The sequence below is a fragment of the Mixophyes fleayi genome, chromosome 2 (assembly GCF_038048845.1).
Source record: "Mixophyes fleayi isolate aMixFle1 chromosome 2, aMixFle1.hap1, whole genome shotgun sequence".
In the NCBI taxonomy this organism is placed as follows: Eukaryota; Metazoa; Chordata; class Amphibia; order Anura; family Limnodynastidae; genus Mixophyes; species Mixophyes fleayi.
In genome coordinates, this window is record NC_134403.1 from 326,432,149 (window position 1) to 326,454,234 (window position 22,086).

The 22,086-nt window shown below is 44.6% G+C and overlaps 1 protein-coding gene across 3 annotated transcripts in view; it reads right to left on the minus strand.

Annotated features, from left to right (window-relative positions):
• Nucleotides 1–22,086, minus strand: part of SLC13A5 (solute carrier family 13 member 5) — a 96,832-nt gene that overhangs the window by 19,387 nt on the left and 55,359 nt on the right. For all 3 annotated transcript variants that reach the window (XM_075196788.1, XM_075196787.1, XM_075196789.1), the window contains one exon: nt 20,198–20,369. In XM_075196788.1, coding sequence (XP_075052889.1) covers nt 20,198–20,369 — 172 coding nt within the window. The remainder of the gene's footprint in view (nt 1–20,197; nt 20,370–22,086) is intronic.

Sequence of the window (22,086 nt, forward strand, 5' to 3'; positions counted from 1 at the left end):
AATCAGCCGACATACGGCCGCTCGTTCAAAAGTCGGGTCACTGTGTGTAGTGACACGATGGTCGAAAGTCTACCCATTTGGTTGGTCGTACCGTTTAATATTTTCGTTCCAATCTCTTTTCCGTTGTGTAGTGTGTATAAACTTCCGACCGATCCACAACAGTGAGTACGAAATTACAATCATTGCTCACGACAACATGGCTGTAAAAAGTCGCTAAAGGGATGTCCGCTCTTTCCTTTATCGTCCTAAACAAGGCCAGTGTGTATGCAGTCCATGGGCCGAGCGATCGGACCATCGATCGCATTTAAAATCGCTCTGCATAAAAAGTTGGTGGCAATTTCTGTAGTGTGTACCTAGCTTTATTATTAGCTGTTTTGTTTAAGGTATTAATAGTGATTGTAGTTTATATCTCTATGTTGTATTTTATGTTTATGCTTTTAAAGAACTATAATCTGCATAGTTCTTAATTCTTAGTACATAAAACTTCATACATTGGACTGTTTTCCAGTTTATAGCAACATTATTTAAAAAAGCAAAGCAACAAAAGAAAACGTAAGTCTGACAAGTTCTGTTGTAGTGAATATTAAAATGAGTCTGAAAGCTTTAATATATGCATTATTTCCACCAGAGAGCAGCAGAAGAATGCTCATTACCTTGGCATCAATTGGTGGATATGAAATTAAACAAATGTGTGGGATTTTGTTTTAATACTGAAGACTGCATTGTGGCAGTTATAATCATTTATATTAATTGTTGTTCCTTCATTATATTTTATTTTATATCTTATTTTGCACTTGTGATGTGCTTGTGTAGTGTTTCTTTTTTCTTTTGTTGGTTCTTGGTTATTACACTTTGATATACACTCCATTTATAATGTCTCACACCTATATATATATATATAGTATATATATATTAGGGATGAGCGCGCTCGGATTTCTGAAATCCGAGCCCACCCGAACGTTGCGGATCCGAGTCGGATCCGAGACAGATCCGGGTATTGGCGCCAAATTCAAAAGTGAAACTGAGGCTCTGACTCATAATCCCGTTGTCGGATCTCGCGATACTCGGATCCTATAAATTCCCCGCTAGTCGCCGCCATCTTCACTCGGGCATTGATCAGGGTAGAGGGAGGGTGTGTTAGGTGGTCCTCTGTGCTGTTTAGTTCTGTGCTGTTTAGTTCTGTGCTGTTTAGTTCTGTGCTGTTTAGTTCTGTGCTGTTTAGTTCTGTGCTGTTTAGTGCTGTGCTGTGCTGTGCTGTTTAGTGCTGTGCTGTGCTGTGCTGTGCTGTGCTGTGCTGTGCTGTGCTGTGCTGTGTTCTGCAGTATCAGTCCAGTGGTGCTGTGTGCTGTGCTCTGTCCTTCTGAGGTCAGTGGTGCTGCTGGGTCCTGTGCTGTGTCCTGTTCAGTCCAGTGGTGCTGTGTCCTGTGCTCTGTGCTTCTAAGGGCATAGTTATTTCCCCAATATTCCCCTGTGTTTAAAAAAATAAAAAAAAGTTTTTCTAAAAAATACCAAAAACTACTTTAATATTTTTTAATTACCACAAAATTTTCACAACCAATCCTGCAGTATAAGCCCATTGGTACTGCAATATTACCAAGTTCACACATTCAGCAGTAAAAGTCCAGTGGTACTGCAATATTACAAAGTTTACACATTCTGCAGTATCAGTCCAGTGGTGCTGTGTCCTGTGCTCTGTCCTGCTGAGTTCCGTAGTGCTGCTGGGTCCTGTGCCGTGTCCTGTTCAGTCCAGTGGTGCTGTGTCCTGTGCTCTGTGCTTCTAAGGGCATAGTTATTTCCCCATTATTCCCAAGTTTTTAAAAAATAAAAAAAAAGTAAAAAATAATAAAAAATTTTAAAAAAAAAAATATATAATAATTATAACCAAATTTGCAAAACCAATCCAGCATTATAAGTCCATTGGTACTGCAATATTACCAAGTTCACACATTCTGCAGTATCAGTCCAGTGGTGCTGTGTCCTGTGCTCTGTCCTGCTGAGTTCCGTAGTGCTGCTGGGTCCTGTGCCGTGTCCTGTTCAGTCCAGTGGTGCTGTGTCCTGTGCTCTGTGCTTCTAAGGGCATAGTTATTTCCCCACTATTCCCAAGTTTTTTAAAAATAAAAAAAAAGTAAAAAAAAAAAAAAAAAAAAATATATAATAATTATAACCAAATTTGCAAAACCAATCCAGCAGTATAAGTCCATTGGTACTGCAATATTACCAAGTTCACACATTCTGCAGTATCTTGTGCTACATATAATGGAGACCAAAAATTTGGAGGATAAAGTAGGGAAAGATCAAGACCCACTTCCTCCTAATGCTGAAGCTGCTGCCACTAGTCATGACATAGACGATGAAATGCCATCAACGTCGTCTTCCAAGCCCGATGCCCAATCTCGTAGTACCGGGCATGTAAAATCCAAAAAGCCCAAGTTAAGAAAAAGTAGCAAAAAGAGAAACTTAAAATCATCTGAGGAGAAACGTAAAGTTGCCAATATGCCATTTACGACACGGAGTGGCAAGGAACGGCTTAGGCCCTGGCCCGTGTTCATGACTAGTGGTTCAGCTTCACCCACGGATCTTAGCCCTCCTCCTCCTCCCCCCCCCTACAAAAAATTGAAGAGAGTTATGCTGTCAGCAACAAAACAGCAAACAACTCTGCCTTTTAAAGAGAAATTATCACAAATCCCCAAGGCGAGTCCAAGGGTGTTGGTGGTTGTCAAGCCTGACCTTCCCATCACTGTACGGGAAGAGGTGGCTCGGGAGGAGGCTATTGATGATGTAGCTGGCGCTGTGGAGGAACTTGATGATGAGGATGGTGATGTGGTTATTGTAAATGAGGCACCAGGGGGGGAAACAGCTGATGTCCATGGGATGAAAAAGCCCATCGTCATGCCTGGTCAGAAGACCAAAAAATGCACCTCTTCGGTCTGGAGTTATTTTTATCCAAATCCAGACAACCAATGTATGGCAATATGTAGCTTATGTAAAGCTCAAATAAGCAGGGGTAAGGATCTTGCCCACCTAGGAACATCCTCCCTTATACGTCACCTGAATAACCTTCATAGTTCAGTGGTTAGTTCAGGAACTGGGGCTAGGACCCTCATCGGTACAGGGACACCTAAATCCCGTGGTCCAGTTGGATACACACCAGCAACACCCTCCTCGTCAACTTCCTCCACAATCTCCATCAGATTCAGTCCTGCAGCCCAAGTCAGCAGCCAGACTGAGTCCTCCTCAATACGGGATTCATCCGAGGAATCCTGCAGCGGTACGCCTACTACTGCCACTGCTGCTGTTGCTGCTGTTAGTCGGTCATCTTCCCAGAGGGGAAGTCGTAAGACCGCTAAGTCTTTCACCAAACAATTGACCGTCCAACAGTCGTTTGCCATGACCACCAAATACGATAGTAGTGTCACGGGCACTAGGAGTCTTTACCCAGGGATCACCAGATGGTAGGCTTACCAGAGCAATGTAGATGGTAATAGGGTACTCTGGTAGCTGGGTGATCACGGAACATGAAATGATGGCCGATGAGATGCTCAGGAAAGTCTATGACTAGCAACACTGGTAATAATGAGGTAATGATACACAAGGAACTGTATGGACAAGGACACGTGAAGGTAGTCAGTGGTCTGCGATAGCAAGTTGTACCACTGCTATAGTGAGGAGGAATGTCCAACAGAAACAAGGAGGTGATGAGAGTCAGCGGTCTGCGGGTAGCAAGTTGTACCGCTGTCTGAGTGAAGGAATGGAATCCAAGTGGAGGTATCCAGGTAGTCAGTGGTCTGCGGTAGCAAGTTGTACCACTGCTATGTGAGAGGATAATGGAACAGGTGATACCGGAAACAGGGATCAGTGGTCTGACATCAGCAAGTTGTACCACTGAATATATATGTGAGGAGGTGCACGGGGGAAGACTGCAACACAGGATATACACAGGCACCTTATACACGATCCACAGTAATATGCACAATATAGATATATATATATATAAATGACTGATCAGGTCTGCAATCTAGAAAGTCTCTTGAAGTAGTCCAGCACAATGATAACACAGTCAATGATGGCAATAGACTCAGCGGATAGCAGACTCCAGAGAGAACCAAACACAGTCCAGCAAGATATGCAATACACAGCACAGTCAATGAGAAGTATGCATACCGTGGTTCAGCAGTAGCAGTCAGATGGGATTGCAGCGGTACCTGAGCGGCTGGAGGCCGACTGGATAGGAAGTCCCTGGATAGGTGAAGCAGCGGTCTAGCAGGTGCAGCGCACAGGTGAGTAGACCAACAGGGACACGAATCCACAGGAGTCAGCAACACGTGGAACTGGACTCATAGGGGACCCAGGAGAATGGAGATGATCCAGCAGAGGGTAGTAGATGAGATACAAATCCAATGCTGACCGGAGGGTAGAGACCAGTGGAACACGTGAAGGCGTGGAGAGTGGATCAGCAGGAGATGGACGATAGCGCTGACCACCGCAGCAGGACTCAGCGGCACACGGAGGTAACCAGTAGCAACCACAGGAACCAACAGCGATGGGAAACAGGAGTGCAGCGCAGGGCAGGAGCTGTTGATCACGAAGTGTAGCAGATGGTAATGAAAGCGGCAGTCTCGAGGAAGTCACAGCAAAGATGAGATGAGACTATAGTGCACGGAGGCAGCGGATAGTAATCAGCTGGCAGTCACGATGTTAAACACAGGCGAGTAGCAAGCAGGAGACTGTAGTGCACAGAGGCAGCGGATAGTAGTCAGCTGGCAGTCACGATGTTGAACACAGGCGAGTTGCAAGCAGGAGACTGTAGTGCACAGAGGCAGCGGATAGTAGTCAGCTGGCAGTCACGATGTTGAACACAGGCGAGTTGCAAGCAGGAGACTGTAGTGCACAGAGGCAGCGGATAGTAGTCAGCTGGCAGTCACGATGTTAAACACAGGCGAGTTGCAAGCAGGAGACTGTAGTGCACGGAGGCAGCGGATAGGAATCAGCAAACAGACTTGATGAGAAGCAGGTGAGTGAGGTAAAAGCTGGAGTGCACGGAGGCAGCGGATAGCAATGAGCAAACAGTCACATTGATATAAAATAACGTTGAAGTGGTATAGAAGACTGTAGTGCACGGAGGCAGCGGATAGGAATCAGCAAACAGTCATGATGATACAGTTGATGGTAGAAGTGGTATAGAACCACAGTAGTAGAAGTGGTTTGGAAACCACAGGAATCAGCAGCGCTGAATACACGAGTAATACAGGAACACCTTCAGAGACTCATGAGGAATGAGACTCCAAGATCAGGCAACGTGGTGTTGACCACAGGTGCTTAATATAGGGAGGTTGCCTGATCTGCCAATTGAGTTAAAGGGGTATACACTGAAGTATAGAAAAGGGTAGGAAAGGGCTGCGCATGCGCAGACCCTCAGGATGGTGGACGGCCACGGTTCCTAAATGTCCGGGAAGAGGCACTCACGGTCCGGTGAGTGACAGTACCCCCCCTTTTAAAGGTGGGCACAGAACGCCTGGAACCGGGCTTGTCCGGATTTTTGGAGTAAAACTTCTTCAAAAGGGCAGGAGCATTAAGATCTTCAGCTTTGATCCAAGAGCGCTCCTCAGGACCAAAGCCCTTCCAATGAACGAGGAAGTGGAGGACTCCTCGCGAAATTTTTGCATCTAGTACCTCGGTAATCTCAAAATCCTCCTCCTGATGAACTTGAACTGGCTGCGGAGCTGAGGGAGGAGTTGAAAAACGGTTGATAATAAGAGGTTTGAGCAAAGATACATGGAAGGCATTAGAAATCCGAAGACTCTTAGGAAGAAGGAGTTTCACACATACTGGATTGATAACTTGAATGATCCTATATGGACCAATAAAACGAGGGGCGAATTTCATGGATGGAACCTTCAAACGAATATTTTTTGTGGATAACCAGACACGATCTCCAATTTTTAGTGGTGGAATAGCCCGCCTCTTCTTATCAGCGAAAGATTTATATTTGACAGATGTCTTCTTTAAACAGGTTCTGACCTGAGACCAGATATTTTTAAAGGTCTGACAAACAGTTTCCACCGCAGGAACTTGGGTGGGCGGGAGGGCAGGAAATTCCGGAAAAGACGGATGGTGACCGTAGACCACAAAGAATGGAGTTTTGGATGATGACTCATGGTACATGTTGTTATGGGCGAACTCAGCCCAAGGGAGTAACTCTACCCAGTTGTCTTGATTGGCTGATGAAAATATCCTTATAAAAGTCTCAAGATCTTGATTGACACGTTCGGTTTGTCCATTGGATTGTGGATGGTAAGAAGATGAGAGTGCTAATCGTATGCCCAAGGTTTTACAAAGGGCTCGCCAGAATCTGGACACGAATTGTACTCCTCTATCAGACACAATCTCAGATGGACATCCATGGATACGGAATATCTCTTTAATGAAATGTTCAGCCAGGATAGACGAGGAAGGCAAACCAGACAGAGGGATGAAATGAGCCATCTTCGAAAATCTGTCCACTACCACCCAAATAGTGTTATGGTTCTTACTAGGTGGTAAGTCAGTAACGAAATCCATACTAATATGGGTCCATGGTTTGGACGGAATGGGTAGTGGTCACAGCAACCCTGCTGGGGTTCTGCGGGAGGATTTGAATTGCGAACATAATTCACAGGAAGCAATGAACTCTTTGACGTCTCTCCTCATTGAAGGCCACCAGTAACTTCGAGAGAGGATCTCAAAAGTCTTGTGTTCACCGGCGTGTCCAGAAAAACGAGAGGCATGGAACCACGAAAGGATTTTCCTCCTTAGAGTAGGAGGCACGAGGGTCTTCCCAAATGGTAGCGTTTTGGTGGATGAAGCAGCCAGTGAGATACATTTGGGGTCTAGAATGGTGTGGTTGGAAACCTCTTCTATATCAGAGGACGTAACAAAGGCTCTAGATAAGGCATCAGCTTTTTTGTTCTTGGCAGCTGGTTTGAAGGTAATTATTAATTCAAAACGGGAAAAGAAAAGAGACCATCTTGCTTGACGAGGGTTCAAGCATTGGGCAGACTGGAGATATGACAAGTTCTTATGATCCGTGAAGATCGTCACCGGATGGCGAGCTCCCTCCAACAAGTATCTCCATTCCTCTAATGCGGCTTTGATAGCCAGTAATTCCTTGTCTCCGATGGTATAATTCTTCTCTGCGGGTAGGAGACCCCGAGAATAGAAGGCACAAGGGTGGAATTTTTGCTGTTCCGAGCGTTGGGAGAGAATAGCTCCTAAGCCCACATTAGAGGCATCTACTTCTAGGAAAAAGGGGAGTGTCACATCAGGCTGACGAAGGATTGGAGCCGAAGAGAAGGACTCTTTTAATGTTTGAAAGGCTTGAATAGCCTCAGTAGACCATTGCTTAGGATTAGCCCCTTTTCGAGTCAGGGCCACAATAGGAGATGCAATGGAAGAAAAGTCTTGAATGAAGCGTCTATAGTAATTGGCAAAACCTAAAAAACGCTGGATGGCACGAAGAGTAGTTGGCTGGGGCCAATGTAGTACAGCATTTACTTTGTCAGGATCCATCTTCAGACCAACTCCGGAAACAATATACCCCAAGAATGGAATCTGGGGTAATTCGAATGAACATTTTTCTAATTTACAGAACAATGAATTTTTCCGTAGCCTGGAGAGGACTTCTGCCACATGTTGGTGGTGAGAAGGCAGGTCCTGTGAAAAAATCAATATGTCGTCCAGGTAGACGACGACACATACATATAATAAGTCCCGAAAAATCTCATTGATGAAGCCCTGAAAAACAGCGGGGGCATTACATAGCCCGAAAGGCATTACCAGATATTCGTAATGCCCGTCTCTGGTGTTAAACGCCGTCTTCCATTCGTCACCGGAACGGATTCTGATTAAATTGTAGGCACCACGAAGATCCAACTTAGTAAAAATACGGGCTCCCTTGATGCGGTCAAATAGCTCAGTGATCAACGGAATGGGATACCGATTCTTGATAGTAATGGCATTGAGTCCACGAAAATCTATACAAGGGCGTAATGATCCATCCTTCTTTTTGACAAAGAAGAACCCAGCTCCAGCGGGCGAGGTGGAAGGTCGAATGAACCCACGCTGGAGGTTCTCCCGTATATATTCAGATGTAGCTTGAGTTTCAGGTAACGAGAGTGGATAGACCCGGCCCCTAGGAGGAGTCTTGCCAGGAAGAAGATCAATCGGACAATCCCAAGAACGATGAGGAGGAAGACGTTCAGACTGAGCTTTATCAAAAACATCGGTAAATGAAGCATATTGAGGAGGGAGTCCCGGTGAAATAGCTGAGATGGAAGCTTGCTGTACCTTGAGAGGAATGACTTGGGAAAGGCAATGATGGTGACATTCAGGCCCCCAAGACGTGACTTGAGGGGTGCGCCAGTCAATCTGGGGAGAGTGACACTGAAGCCATGGAAGGCCTAGGACAATCGGACTTGTCGTAACAGGAAGAATTAAAAACGATATCTCTTCATGATGCAGAGCACCAATCTGAAGGGTTACTGGAGACGTACTCTGGGTGATGAGACCGTTGATGAGACGTGATCCATCGATAGCCGTCACAGTAATGGGAGTTTTTAAGGTAATCATTGGTAGAGACCATTGATTAACTAACGATTTGGAAATAAAATTTCCTGCTGCTCCGGAATCAATCAATGCCTGTGACTCAAAGGTTTTGGTAGCAAAGGAAATAGTCACATCAAAAGCGCAGACTTTAGATTTCATAGACGATGGAGAGGACTCCAGGGACCCTAACTTCACCTCTCCAGAACTAGTTAGGGCCTGGCATTTCCCGATCTCTTAGGGCAGGAGCTGAGGACATGAGTGGAATCAGCACAATAGATACAGAGTCTATTCTTGACTCTTCGTTTCCTCTCCTCAGAAGATAACTTGGAACGTCCTATCTCCATGGGAATCACAGCGGGTGACACTGGACGAAATTGAGGGTTAGAGCGAAAAGGTGCTTTAGCAGAAGTCGTTTTCTCAGCCTCTCTTTCACGAAATCTCATATCAACACGATGGCATAGAGAGATCAAATCTTCAAGTGACGAAGGAAGCTCTTGGGTAGTCAGTGCATCTTTAATTTTATCGGAAAGCCCCTGCCAGAAGGCGGCAACTAGGGCTTCAGTGTTCCACTGAAGTTCAGAAGCTAAGATCCTAAATTGAATGACGTACTGGCCTACAGTATGAGATCCTTGTCGCAGACGGAGGATGCTGGAAGCAGCGGAGGTCACACGACCTGGTTCATCGAACACACTTCGGAATGTAGAAATGAATTTGGCACTATCTTGTAATATTGGATCGTTCCTCTCCCACAGAGGGGAGGCCCAAGCCAGGGCTTGTCCTGAAAACAAAGAGATAAGATAGGCCACTCTGGAACGATGGGTAGAAAAATTTTGAGGTTGGAGCTCAAAATGGACTGAACATTGGTTAAGGAAACCCCTACAAGTTTTGGGGTCTCCATCGTACTTTGACGGAGTAGGCAGGTGAAGCGTGGAAGCTATAGACACCTGGGATGGCAATGGGGAACCGGAGGAAAGCACAGGAGCTTCAGTAGTAGCTGTCACAGTCTGTCCAGATGTTCCTTGGGAGGTTAATGACTGATAACACTGAAGTAACAGCTGTTGGCGGGCATCCTGTTGCTCCACACGGCTAACCAAATGTTGCAGCATCTCTTTGGCGGTAGGTTCCACATCTGGGTCTGTCATGGCCTGATCTTACTGTCACGGGCACTAGGAGTCTTTACCCAGGGATCACCAGATGGTAGGCTTACCAGAGCAATGTAGATGGTAATAGGGTACTCTGGTAGCTGGGTGATCACGGAACATGAAATGATGGCCGATGAGATGCTCAGGAAAGTCTATGACTAGCAACACTGGTAATAATGAGGTAATGATACACAAGGAACTGTATGGACAAGGACACGTGAAGGTAGTCAGTGGTCTGCGATAGCAAGTTGTACCACTGCTATAGTGAGGAGGAATGTCCAACAGAAACAAGGAGGTGATGAGAGTCAGCTTTCTGCGGGTAGCAAGTTGTACCGCTGTCTGAGTGAAGGAATGGAATCCAAGTGGAGGTATCCAGGTAGTCAGTGGTCTGCGGTAGCAAGTTGTACCACTGCTATGTGAGAGGATAATGGAACAGGTGATACCGGAAACAGGGATCAGTGGTCTGACATCAGCAAGTTGTACCACTGAATATATATGTGAGGAGGTGCACGGGGGAAGACTGCAACACAGGATATACACAGGCACCTTATACACGATCCACAGTAATATGCACAATATAGATATATATATATATAAATGACTGATCAGGTCTGCAATCTAGAAAGTCTCTTGAAGTAGTCCAGCACAATGATAACACAGTCAATGATGGCAATAGACTCAGCGGATAGCAGACTCCAGAGAGAACCAAACACAGTCCAGCAAGATATGCAATACACAGCACAGTCAATGAGAAGTATGCATACCGTGGTTCAGCAGTAGCAGTCAGATGGGATTGCAGCGGTACCTGAGCGGCTGGAGGCCGACTGGATAGGAAGTCCCTGGATAGGTGAAGCAGCGGTCTAGCAGGTGCAGCGCACAGGTGAGTAGACCAACAGGGACACGAATCCACAGGAGTCAGCAACACGTGGAACTGGACTCATAGGGGACCCAGGAGAATGGAGATGATCCAGCAGAGGGTAGTAGATGAGATACAAATCCAATGCTGACCGGAGGGTAGAGACCAGTGGAACACGTGAAGGCGTGGAGAGTGGATCAGCAGGAGATGGACGATAGCGCTGACCACCGCAGCAGGACTCAGCGGCACACGGAGGTAACCAGTAGCAACCACAGGAACCAACAGCGATGGGAAACAGGAGTGCAGCGCAGGGCAGGAGCTGTTGATCACGAAGTGTAGCAGATGGTAATGAAAGCGGCAGTCTCGAGGAAGTCACAGCAAAGATGAGATGAGACTATAGTGCACGGAGGCAGCGGATAGTAATCAGCTGGCAGTCACGATGTTAAACACATGCGAGTAGCAAGCAGGAGACTGTAGTGCACAGAGGCAGCGGATAGTAGTCAGCTGGCAGTCACGATGTTGAACACAGGCGAGTTGCAAGCAGGAGACTGTAGTGCACAGAGGCAGCGGATAGTAGTCAGCTGGCAGTCACGATGTTGAACACAGGCGAGTTGCAAGCAGGAGACTGTAGTGCACAGAGGCAGCGGATAGTAGTCAGCTGGCAGTCACGATGTTAAACACAGGCGAGTTGCAAGCAGGAGACTGTAGTGCACGGAGGCAGCGGATAGGAATCAGCAAACAGACTTGATGAGAAGCAGGTGAGTGAGGTAAAAGCTGGAGTGCACGGAGGCAGCGGATAGCAATGAGCAAACAGTCACATTGATATAAAATAACGTTGAAGTGGTATAGAAGACTGTAGTGCACGGAGGCAGCGGATAGGAATCAGCAAACAGTCATGATGATACAGTTGATGGTAGAAGTGGTATGGAACCACAGTAGTAGAAGTGGTTTGGAAACCACAGGAATCAGCAGCGCTGAATACACGAGTAATACAGGAACACCTTCAGAGACTCATGAGGAATGAGACTCCAAGATCAGGCAACGTGGTGTTGACCACAGGTGCTTAATATAGGGAGGTTGCCTGATCTGCCAATTGAGTTAAAGGGGTATACACTGAAGTATAGAAAAGGGTAGGAAAGGGCTGCGCATGCGCAGACCCTCAGGATGGTGGACGGCCACGGTTCCTAAATGTCCGGGAAGAGGCACTCACGGTCCGGTGAGTGACAAGTAGTCACCCTATTGCAAAGCGTATAACTGCGGCTGTAACTGCAATGTTGGTGTTAGACGTGCGCCCGGTGTCCGCCATCAGTGGAGTGGGATTTAGAGGGTTGATGGAGGTATTGTGTCCCCGGTACCAAATCCCCTCGAGATTCCACTTCACTAGGCAGGCGATACCAAAAATGTACAGAGAAGTACGATCAAGTGTCCTCAGTGCTCTTAAAAATGCGGTTGTACCCACTGTCCACTTAACCACGGACATGTGGACAAGTGGTTCTGGGCAAACGAAGGACTATATGACTGTGACAGCCCACTGGGTAGATGCATCCCCTTCCGCAGCAACAGCAACAGCTGCATCAGTAGCAGCATCTACAAAATGGCTGCTCATGCAAAGGCAGGCAACATTGTGCATTACAGGCTTTAATAAGAGGCACAACGCTGACAACATATTAGAGAAAATTAGGGAAATTATCTCCCAGTGGCTTACCCCACTTAGACTCTCATGGGGATTTGTGGTGTCAGACAATGCCAGTAACATTGTGCGGGCATTAAATATGGGCAATTTCCAGCACGTCCCATGTTTTGCCCACACCATTAATTTGGTGGTGCAGCATTACCTCAAGAGTGACAGGGGTGTGCAGGAGATGCTTGCGGTGGCCCGCAAAATTGCTGGACACTTTCGGCATTCAGCCAGTGCCTACCGCAGACTAGAGGCACATCAAAAAAGCTTGAACCTGCCCTGCCATCACCTCAAACAAGAGGTTGTGACGCGCTGGAACTCCACCCTCTATATGCTGCAGAGGATGGAGGAGCAGCAAAAGGCCATTCAGGCCTACACAGCCACCTACGACATAGGCAAAGGAGTGGGGATGCGCCTGAGTCAAGCGCAGTGGAGACTGATTTCCGTGTTGTGCAAGGTTCTGCAGCCATTTGAACTTGCCACACGAGAAGTCAGTTCCGACACTGCCAGCTTGAGTCAGGTCATTCCCCTGATCAGGCTGTTGCAGAAGCAGCTGGAGAAAGTGAGGGAGGAGCTGGTAAGCCATTGCGATTACAGCAAGCATGTAGCTCTTGTGGATGTAGCCCTTCGTACGCTTTGCCAGGATCCGAGGGTGGTCACTCTTTTAAAGTCAGAGGAATACATTCTGGCCACCGTGCTCGATCCTCGGTTTAAAGCGTATGTTGTGTCTCTGTTTCCGGCGGACACAAATCTACAGCGGTGCAAAGACCTGCTGGTCAGGAGATTGTCCTCTGAAGAGGACCGTGACATGCCAACAGCTCCACCCTCATTTTCTTCCACATCTATGGCTGCGAGGAAAAAGCTCAGTTTTCCCAAAAGAGGCACTGGCGGGGATGCTGATAACATCTGGTCCGGACTGAAGGACCTGCCAACCATTGCAGACATGTCTACTCTCGCTGCATTGGATGCTGTGACAATAGAAAAAATTGTGGATGATTACTTTGCTGACACCATCCAAGTAGACATGTCAGACAGTCCATATTGTTACTGGCAGGAAAAAAAGGCAGTTTGGAAGCCCCTGTACAAACTGGCTCTATTTTACCTGAGTTGTCCCCCCTCCAGTGTGTACTCGGAAAGAGTTTTTAGTGCAGCGGGGAACCTGGTCAGTGAGCGGCGAAGGAGGTTGCTTCCTCACAACGTTGAAAAAATGATGTTTATAAAAATGAATAATCAATTCCTCAATGAAGTACAGCACTGCCCTCCAGATACTACAGAGGGACCTGTGGTTGTGGAGTCCAGCGGGGATGAATTGATAATGTGTGATGAGGAGGAAGTACACACTGTAGGGGGAGAGGAATCAGAGGTTGAGGATGAGGACGACATCTTGCCTCAGTAGAGCCTGTTTAGTCTGTACAGGGAGAGATGAATAGCTTTTTTGGTGTGGGGGCCCAAACAAACCAATCATTTCAGTCAAAGTTGTTTGGTAGGCCCTGTCGCTGAAATGATTGGTTTGTTAAAGTGTGCATGTCCTATTTCAACAACAGACCTCTCAACTGCAGCTCATCCCTCCTCTGCGGGGATAATGTCTCCTGTGCTCTGACACGTCACTCTGTGTACTCTCAGCCTCAGGATCTGACACTACAGCTACCATGCCTCTTGTAGCAGCCCTCACTCCAGGGCCTCTTCCATGTGCAGTGTCCCCCTCTCTCTTGGGTTCACTATAGTGGCATGGAGTTCTCCCCCTCATCCAGGGCACACATTCCTTGCCCTGGCTCAGTCACCACGCTCAGACTTCCAGGCAATGCTGGGGGAGCCTGGGAGCTTCCACCCCAGGTCCCCAGCTACAACTCTCCTCTCCTGTGTCTTCTCTCTCTTTCTGACACTTTAAAGATCGTGCCTTTAAATGAAAAAGTCAGTCTTCATTGCACGACTATGTGCAAGTGCAACAGGGACATTTTTTTGGGTTTACAAAGTCAAACAATAACACTACGACCCTGTCTGTCTGGGGTCTGTCAATGACGAATTGTCTGGAGCATGTTTTGAGGAGGTATTGTGGCCCCGGTATCAAATTGGGTACTGGGGCCACCCCACTATGCAGTCCAGATACTTGTTTGGTGGAATTCCGACACGTGGAGGGTTTTTTAATTATATTGTGGCCTCGGTACCAAATTGTGTACCGGGGCCACCACACTACGCAGTCAAGATACTTGTTTGGTGGAATTCAGACCAGTTGAGGGTTTTATTATTATATTGTGTGGACCACTCTATCTATACCACACTACAACTCTATACCACTCTATTTCCTACTTTAATTCTATTTAATTCTATTTCCTACTTTAATTCTATTACTAATTAATTAACATAAAGAGGAACAAAAAAAACCAATTTTACCAAAAGTATAATATGACTTAGACTTACAAACACTACACTTGAAAGATCGTGCCTTTAAATGAAAAAGTAAGTCTTCATTGCACGACTATGTGCAACAGGGACAGTTTTTTTCTTTACAAAGTCAACTAATAACACTTGGACCCTGTCTGTCTTTAACATACTTGATGGGATCTCAATGACGAATTGTCTGTAGCATGTTTGGAGGAGGTATTGTGGCCCCGGTATCAAGTTGGGTACCGGGGCCACCCCACTACGCAGTCCAGATACTTGTTTGGTGGAATTCTGACACGTGGAGGGTGTATTTATTTTATTGTGGCCCCGGTATCAAATTGGGTACCGGGGCCACCCCACTACGCAGTCCAGATACTTGTTTGGTGGAATTCTGACACGTGGAGGGTGTATTTATTTTATTGTGGCCCCGGTATCAAATTGGGTACCGGGGCCACCCCACTACGCAGTCCAGATACTTGTTTGGTGGAATTCTGACACGTGGAGGGTGTATTTATTTTATTGTGGCCCCGGTATCAAATTGGGTACCGGGGCCACCACACTACGCAGTCAAGATAGATAGATGCGTATCATAGATAAAGTACATTCAGTGGTGTGGGGCAAATTGAAAAATATTCAAAATGCACTGACATTATCAAAAACAAGAGGTTGTCACACGCTAAAACTCCAACATGTATATGATGGAGAGGATGGAGGAGCAGCCGTATGTGTAGTGTAATGCAGACCTGTTGAAGGTTTTTTATATATTTTATTGTGGTGCCCAGTGCCCACTCCTCTAGGCAGTCCAGGTACATTTATTGGTGCGATTCATAAAAGTTCAGGGTTTTTAATATATCTTGTGGTGACCCACTCCTCTACGCAGTCCAGGTACATTTATTGGTGCGATTCATAAAAGTTCAGGGTTTTTAATATATTGTGGTGACCCACTCCTCTACGCAGTCCAGGTACATTTATTGGTGCGATTCATAAAAGTTCAGGGTTTTTAATATATTGTGGTGACCCACTCCTCTACGCAGTCCAGGTACATTTATTGGTGCGAATCAAACAAGTTGATGGTTTTCTTATTATATATATTGTGGTGACCCACTCCTCTACGCAGTCCAGGTACATTTATTGGTGCGATTCATAAAAGTTCAGGGTTTTTAATATATTGTGGTGACCCACTCCTCTACGCAGTCCAGGTACAATTATTGGTGCGAATCATAAAAGTTCAGGGTTTTTAAGATATTGTGGTGACCCACTCCTCTACGCAGTCCAGGTACAATTATTGGTGCGAATCATAAAAGTTCAGGGTTTTTAATATATTGTGGTGACCCACTCCTCTACGCAGTCCAGGTACATTTATTGGTGCGAATCATAAAAGTTCAGGGTTTTTAATATATCTTGTGGTGACCCACTCCTCTACGCAGTCCAGGTACATTTATTGGTGCGATTCATAAAAGTTCAGGGTTTTTAATATATTGTGGTGACCCACTCCTCTACGCAGTCCAGGTACATTTATTGGTGCGAATCAAACAAGTTGATGGTTTTCTTATTATATATATTGTGGTGACCCACTCCTCTACGCAGTCCAGGTACATTTATTGGTGCGATTCATAAAAGTTCAGGGTTTTTAATATATTGTGGTGACCCACTCCTCTACGCAGTCCAGGTACATTTATTGGTGCGAATCAAACAAGTTGGTGGTTTTCTTATTATATATATTGTGGTGACCCACTCCTCTACGCAGTCCAGGTACATTTATTGGTGCGATTCATAAAAGTTCAGGGTTTTTAATATATTGTGGTGACCCACTCCTCTACGCAGTCCAGGTACATTTATTGGTGCGAATCAAACTAGTTGATGGTTTTCTTATTATATATATATTGTGGTGACCCACTCCTCTACGCAGTCCAGGTACATTTATTGGTGCGATTCATAAAAGTTCAGGGTTTTTAATATATTGTGGTGACCCACTCCTCTACGCAGTCCAGGTACAATTATTGGTGCGAATCATAAAAGTTCAGGGTTTTTAAGATATTGTGGTGACCCACTCCTCTACGCAGTCCAGAAAGATACCTTTTTGCAACGTTTTGGACTAATAACTATATTGTGAGGTGTTCAGAATACACTGTAAATTAGTGGAAATGCTTGTTATTGAATGTTATTGAGGTTAATAATAGCCTAGGAGTGAAAATAAGCCCAAAAACTTGATTTTTAAACTTTTTATGTTTTTTTCAAAAAAAATCCGAATCCAATACCTTAAATCCGAACCGAGACCTTTCGTCAAGTGTTTTGCGAGACAAATCCGAACCTCAAAAATAACGAAAATCCGGATCCAAAACACAAAACACGAGACCTCAAAAGTCGCCAGTGCACATCCCTAATATATATATATATATATATATATATATATGTATATCAGGGGCAAACGCAGGTATTGTAGAGGGGGGTTTCCACACCATGATGCCAGTGGGAGTGACCAGCATACATTGGGGCGTGGCTTTAATTTTAGACAGTGCTTGGTTGCTCTCCAACTCTTCCTTTCCCTATAATATACATGGGCAATGCTGCGTGCACTACTGTTAGGTGCACGCAGCTCTCCCTTTTCAAGCAGAGCAGTGTGAAGCGGGGGCAGGGTCCTGCCACCTCAATTATACAGTGCCCCAGGCTTGGAGGGGGGTTTCCAGGCACTAGGAAACCCCCTTTCGGTTTGCCTATGTATATTGTCTCACACCTATGTATATTGTGGCTATTATCCCACCACTAGTCTTTCCCAGCTGTAAGAGTCATGTTAAGTCACTATCTAAAAATGTTGCTAAATAATAATAATAATAATTATAATAATAAAGAACTTACTCTATCAAACACATGTGAATTTCACTAATTTAAGCCCAGCTCAAAATTACAGTGCTTTGAAATCTGGCTTGTTTTTTTCATGAACTCAACTGATAAACGGCCAAGACGTTTAACATGTCATTTTATAATAATTTTAAGAGTAGGTCCCATGACTTCCGTAGCTTTGAGTAAGGAGATCAGGATACTAATGTATTGTTTCTCAGTCTACAGTAGTCACTCCTTACTGTGATTGGGGTGCACAATACAGTAAAACAGTTATAGAAACTCACTCTCACCAATTCTATTAACCAAGTTGCATCAGGAGTCTACGCAAACATTCTGGTAAAATAAACATTTTGAGGTAATGAATTCTGGAATCAAAAACAAATGATTTCCAGTGAAAACTGTGCCACTCCTTATATGTAATAGATAACAAGACACTGGGACCATTTTCTTTTACAGAGCCATTATTTGAATTGGCTAATACTGAAGGGTGAAATAACAGTTTTAGAAGCAAAATACAATGGGATTTGAGTTCTTTTTGGAAACAAAAATATTCGCCTGATACACGGCAGATGTACATGAATATTATCTGTTTTAGCTAATCCAAATAATGGATTTACTTTACTCTAAGATACAAATGTCTCTGTTTATTCATTTATCAGATTTAAAATACTGTGATATTGTGGTCCATTGAGGTAACACAATATTACAGTACATCACTAGGTATCACTGTGGGAATACAAATCAGATACATGGGGACTTGGGACGCTGGAATAGATATACTAACATTCTGTTTCTGTCCCAACGTCCCTGGTTCCCCTGTATCTGTCTGGTATCAGCACTCTCTCAATCCCCAACCTCACAGCCACAGTCCGACTTGACCATTCCTCTGTGAGGTCCGGGAATTATTCAGAATGAATGAGCTGGACTCTTATTTGCTGCCAGACTATTACTGTACTACTGACAGTTTGGGGATAACCCCAAGTCTTTTCTTGTGGTTCTCTATATTACTGTACTACTGCTGACCTTAATCTTATGAGTGAGACAAAATCAAAATCTCACTCACATAGCAGATAAAGATAAAGCAGGGTATATGCATGGAGGGAAGAAATGTGTTACTACTGATTTGAAGAGTAAATGTGTCACAGGGGTGGGCTAGGGTAAAGAGATGTTTGCAACAGGGGCCAAATTTGCTACATGCCATAGCTATGCCCACTCCAGCAGCGGCAGCAAAATTCTAGGTTCCTCTTTTCCTGTAGTACATTCAACATTACAATTTTACATTAAGTTTTATTGCAATCCCTTCAAATAGCTGCAATCTCTCATTGCGGCCCTCTGCAATTGTACACTCCTGCTATATGTAAAGCTGACCACAAACACTGCATATCAAGCAATTGCTTTCTCTTCTAGTCTATATGGCTCAAAAGTGAGCCAAATGCCCAATGATAATACAATTAAAAAATTGATCAGATTATTAACGGGTATGTTGTAAAAGCAATCGGAAGGTAATCACTATTGGGCACCAATTCAATTTGGCCGCATTATTCTAGGAATAACGCGGCCTGCACATTATTACCGCTAGTACAGTAAAAGTGCACAGTATTACCGTTAGTACGCTAATTTTAATGCTGAATTTTTCTTGCACCTCTCAGGGCTGCGAGTAAAAATCTGGGTTAAAATTACTGTATTAAAGGTAATAGTACTAACGCCGAGTTAATCCTAGACTAACGTGGCCGAATTGAATCGGCCCCTTGGAATCTATGTGTAGTCATATACCATCCACATAGGTTCGGCACATGTGTGGCCTGTGTAAGACTGATGAAGTGTGATATAATGTTTACACTGTAATGAGTTGTAAAATATCAAAGAAACAACCATGAACATACCTCTTCAGGGGATTTGGTTTAGCCAGTACCAAAGATAGCATTGTGCTTTCAGAAACTGGTATTTTTGTCTTTTTTAACCATATCTATGATTTCTTGTTAATGATTATCACCTAATTTTTCTCTTTTGTATTTGTTTATTTTTTATTTCGATTTTATCAAAGTTTTTTAAAGTACAAAGGGGTATATTCAAATAGGTTTATGATTGTGGTAACGTGTGGAGTGCGTGTTACCGAAGGTAATACAGTACTCCAATAACACGGATTTCGCACCCCGTAGGGTTGCGAAGGAAAACCAGCCTAATTGCCGTGCTGCGGATCATCTTTGCGCCCCGCTCTGGCGCATTACCGTGATCCCGGGACCAAATTGAATGCCCCAAAGAGTTATACAGGCGTTTACAGTTTACAATCTTTACATCTTTACAGACAGAGGATACTCTCTCCTTCGGAGGAAGAGGTGTATGTGCTCACATCAGTCCAGTAGTATAATACGATATTAATTCTCAAGAAAGTGTAAGATGCTGCTGGCTGGCAGCTTACAGTGAGCATAACACATCATAAAGAAAGAGATGTATATCAGGGGGGGGAAGGGTAGAGTGGGGATGAATCTATCAGGGACTGGCTGCTCTTGGAGTGAGCTCTGCTCTAGCAAATTCAGTCCATGGGAGCCTTGAGTGTTATACGTCATAAGGCGTGATTAACAGCTCACAGAGTATACTTTGTATTTGCATTTTAATGCCTATTATACACTTCCATAGATATAGATTTTATATCCCGTTCCTCTTGACATATGTGTGAGTACATTGTCTATACTAATGCACAATATTACAACTACTTACGAGGTCAGCTGCCCTTTCAGTATAAGGTTTGGCCCAGTTCCAGTTAAAGTGGCGGTTCCTCCAATACTGGCTGCGTAGCATACACACAGCATCATCCCTTTGTTAATGCGCTTCTTCTCCTTTCTTTCTTTAGTCTCCAAGGAGATATCGCGTGTGTGTCCATTTGACACAACTAGAGAAAGAAAGATACAATCTTGTGTAATCTAAAAAAACACTGGAAATAGAAGTCAGCTTCTGAACAAATATTACACAAAAAAATTGAAATGTTGCATAAGCAAATTATAATATATAATTTCCATTGGATAGATAGAAAAACACTAAATTACACTGAAATTACACTGAAATGTTACTTATGGTAATGGTATTGAAAGGTCAACTTCAGACAATACTTTTCCCTGCTCAGAATCTTCTTTCCAGTACATGGTAGAACTACAGAGGTCCTACGCTCCCCCATGTTGGCACCTGAGCTTCCAGGCTCACAAACAGAATTATGGGAGTTGTGGGGTGGAGGGTGGATATTTTGTTAGGAAATTATGACTGGAGTTCTCCTTTAAATGCTTTGCTGCTTCTTGATAATTCTTTTAAAAGTATTGCTTAGAAAAGGAACAAGCTGGTATTCTAGAGATCTCTCTGATTATGTGAATGCTAGGGACACTGATCAATTAGATTATTTGTATAATATTTCCATTTATCAAAGATGAACAAGAATTATGATACATATTAATGCATACTAATCTGGGCCGGATTAACCCGAGGTCTAACTGGGCTAGAGCCCATGGGCCTCGGGCATCTGGGAGGCCCACCGGCATTTATCGGGTTGGGGGCATCCCCGCCCCCGGCTCCGATTGTCAGCTTGCTTGAGAATGGCAGGCAACTAACAGCAAATATTATGCTGTTAGCTGCCTGCTCTCCCTGTAGTGCTCCCGCGGTGCGCAGTAATCTTACTGAGGAGATCTCGTGAGAGACACTTTCACAAGATCTCACTGTGCGCCACCGGAGCACTACAGGGAGTGACAGAGGAACAGAAGCAGGTAAGCACTCTGGGGGGGGGCTCGCGGGGGAATGGAGGCCCCCTTAGCCCGGGGGGTTCCATTTCCTTAATCTGGGCCTGATATTAATATGTAGAGAAATATGTTTCACTGTACTGAATGACTCCAGCTCCAGCACCAGCTCGCCTATATGGTCAGGGCATTTCAGGTTGCATGTCTACTTTCCAAATTCAGAGGTGCAACTGCAAACTATACGTTTACCCAAGTGTGCGGGGAGGTGGAAAAATCTGAAGAGGTGCATTGTGTGAAGGTGTAAGTGTCACATGACTATCCAACTTGCCACGACCCATTTAATTAAATTGCATTTCCAGTTTTTCTCCTAAAATACCAATCAGCTTGTCCATATTTATGTCTTCCATTAATCATTAGAGTAAGAGGTCGTTGGGACTGCCATAATTACATGTGGTCTTTTGTGCGTATGACACTTTTTTTTATGTTGGGCAAATTATACATAGAAATGTACTTATCAGCTGATCTGTAGCTGGAAGTTTAAAATGCTATTCATTAAAAGTATAGGATGAGAACAGATCCGGACATGCACTCACCATTGCTCATGATATTGCTATGTAGATGTGGCTTCTGAAATGCTAATGAATAGGATCTGTATTTTCATACATGCATCTAACTGCATTAGTGCACACGCCACATGCTAGGTCAGATAACTGGAGACCTTACAGGCGGTTGGGCTCACAATAACCTTACCAATTGATAATGATGATGGCGGTAACAAATAAGATTTGGAACCCTACATTTGACATCTGTAGGCGAATCAGCATTTGACACCCAAAATTCCGCCCTGTCACCAGAGTTCTATGTATACGATCAGTGTTGGTAGCTTCA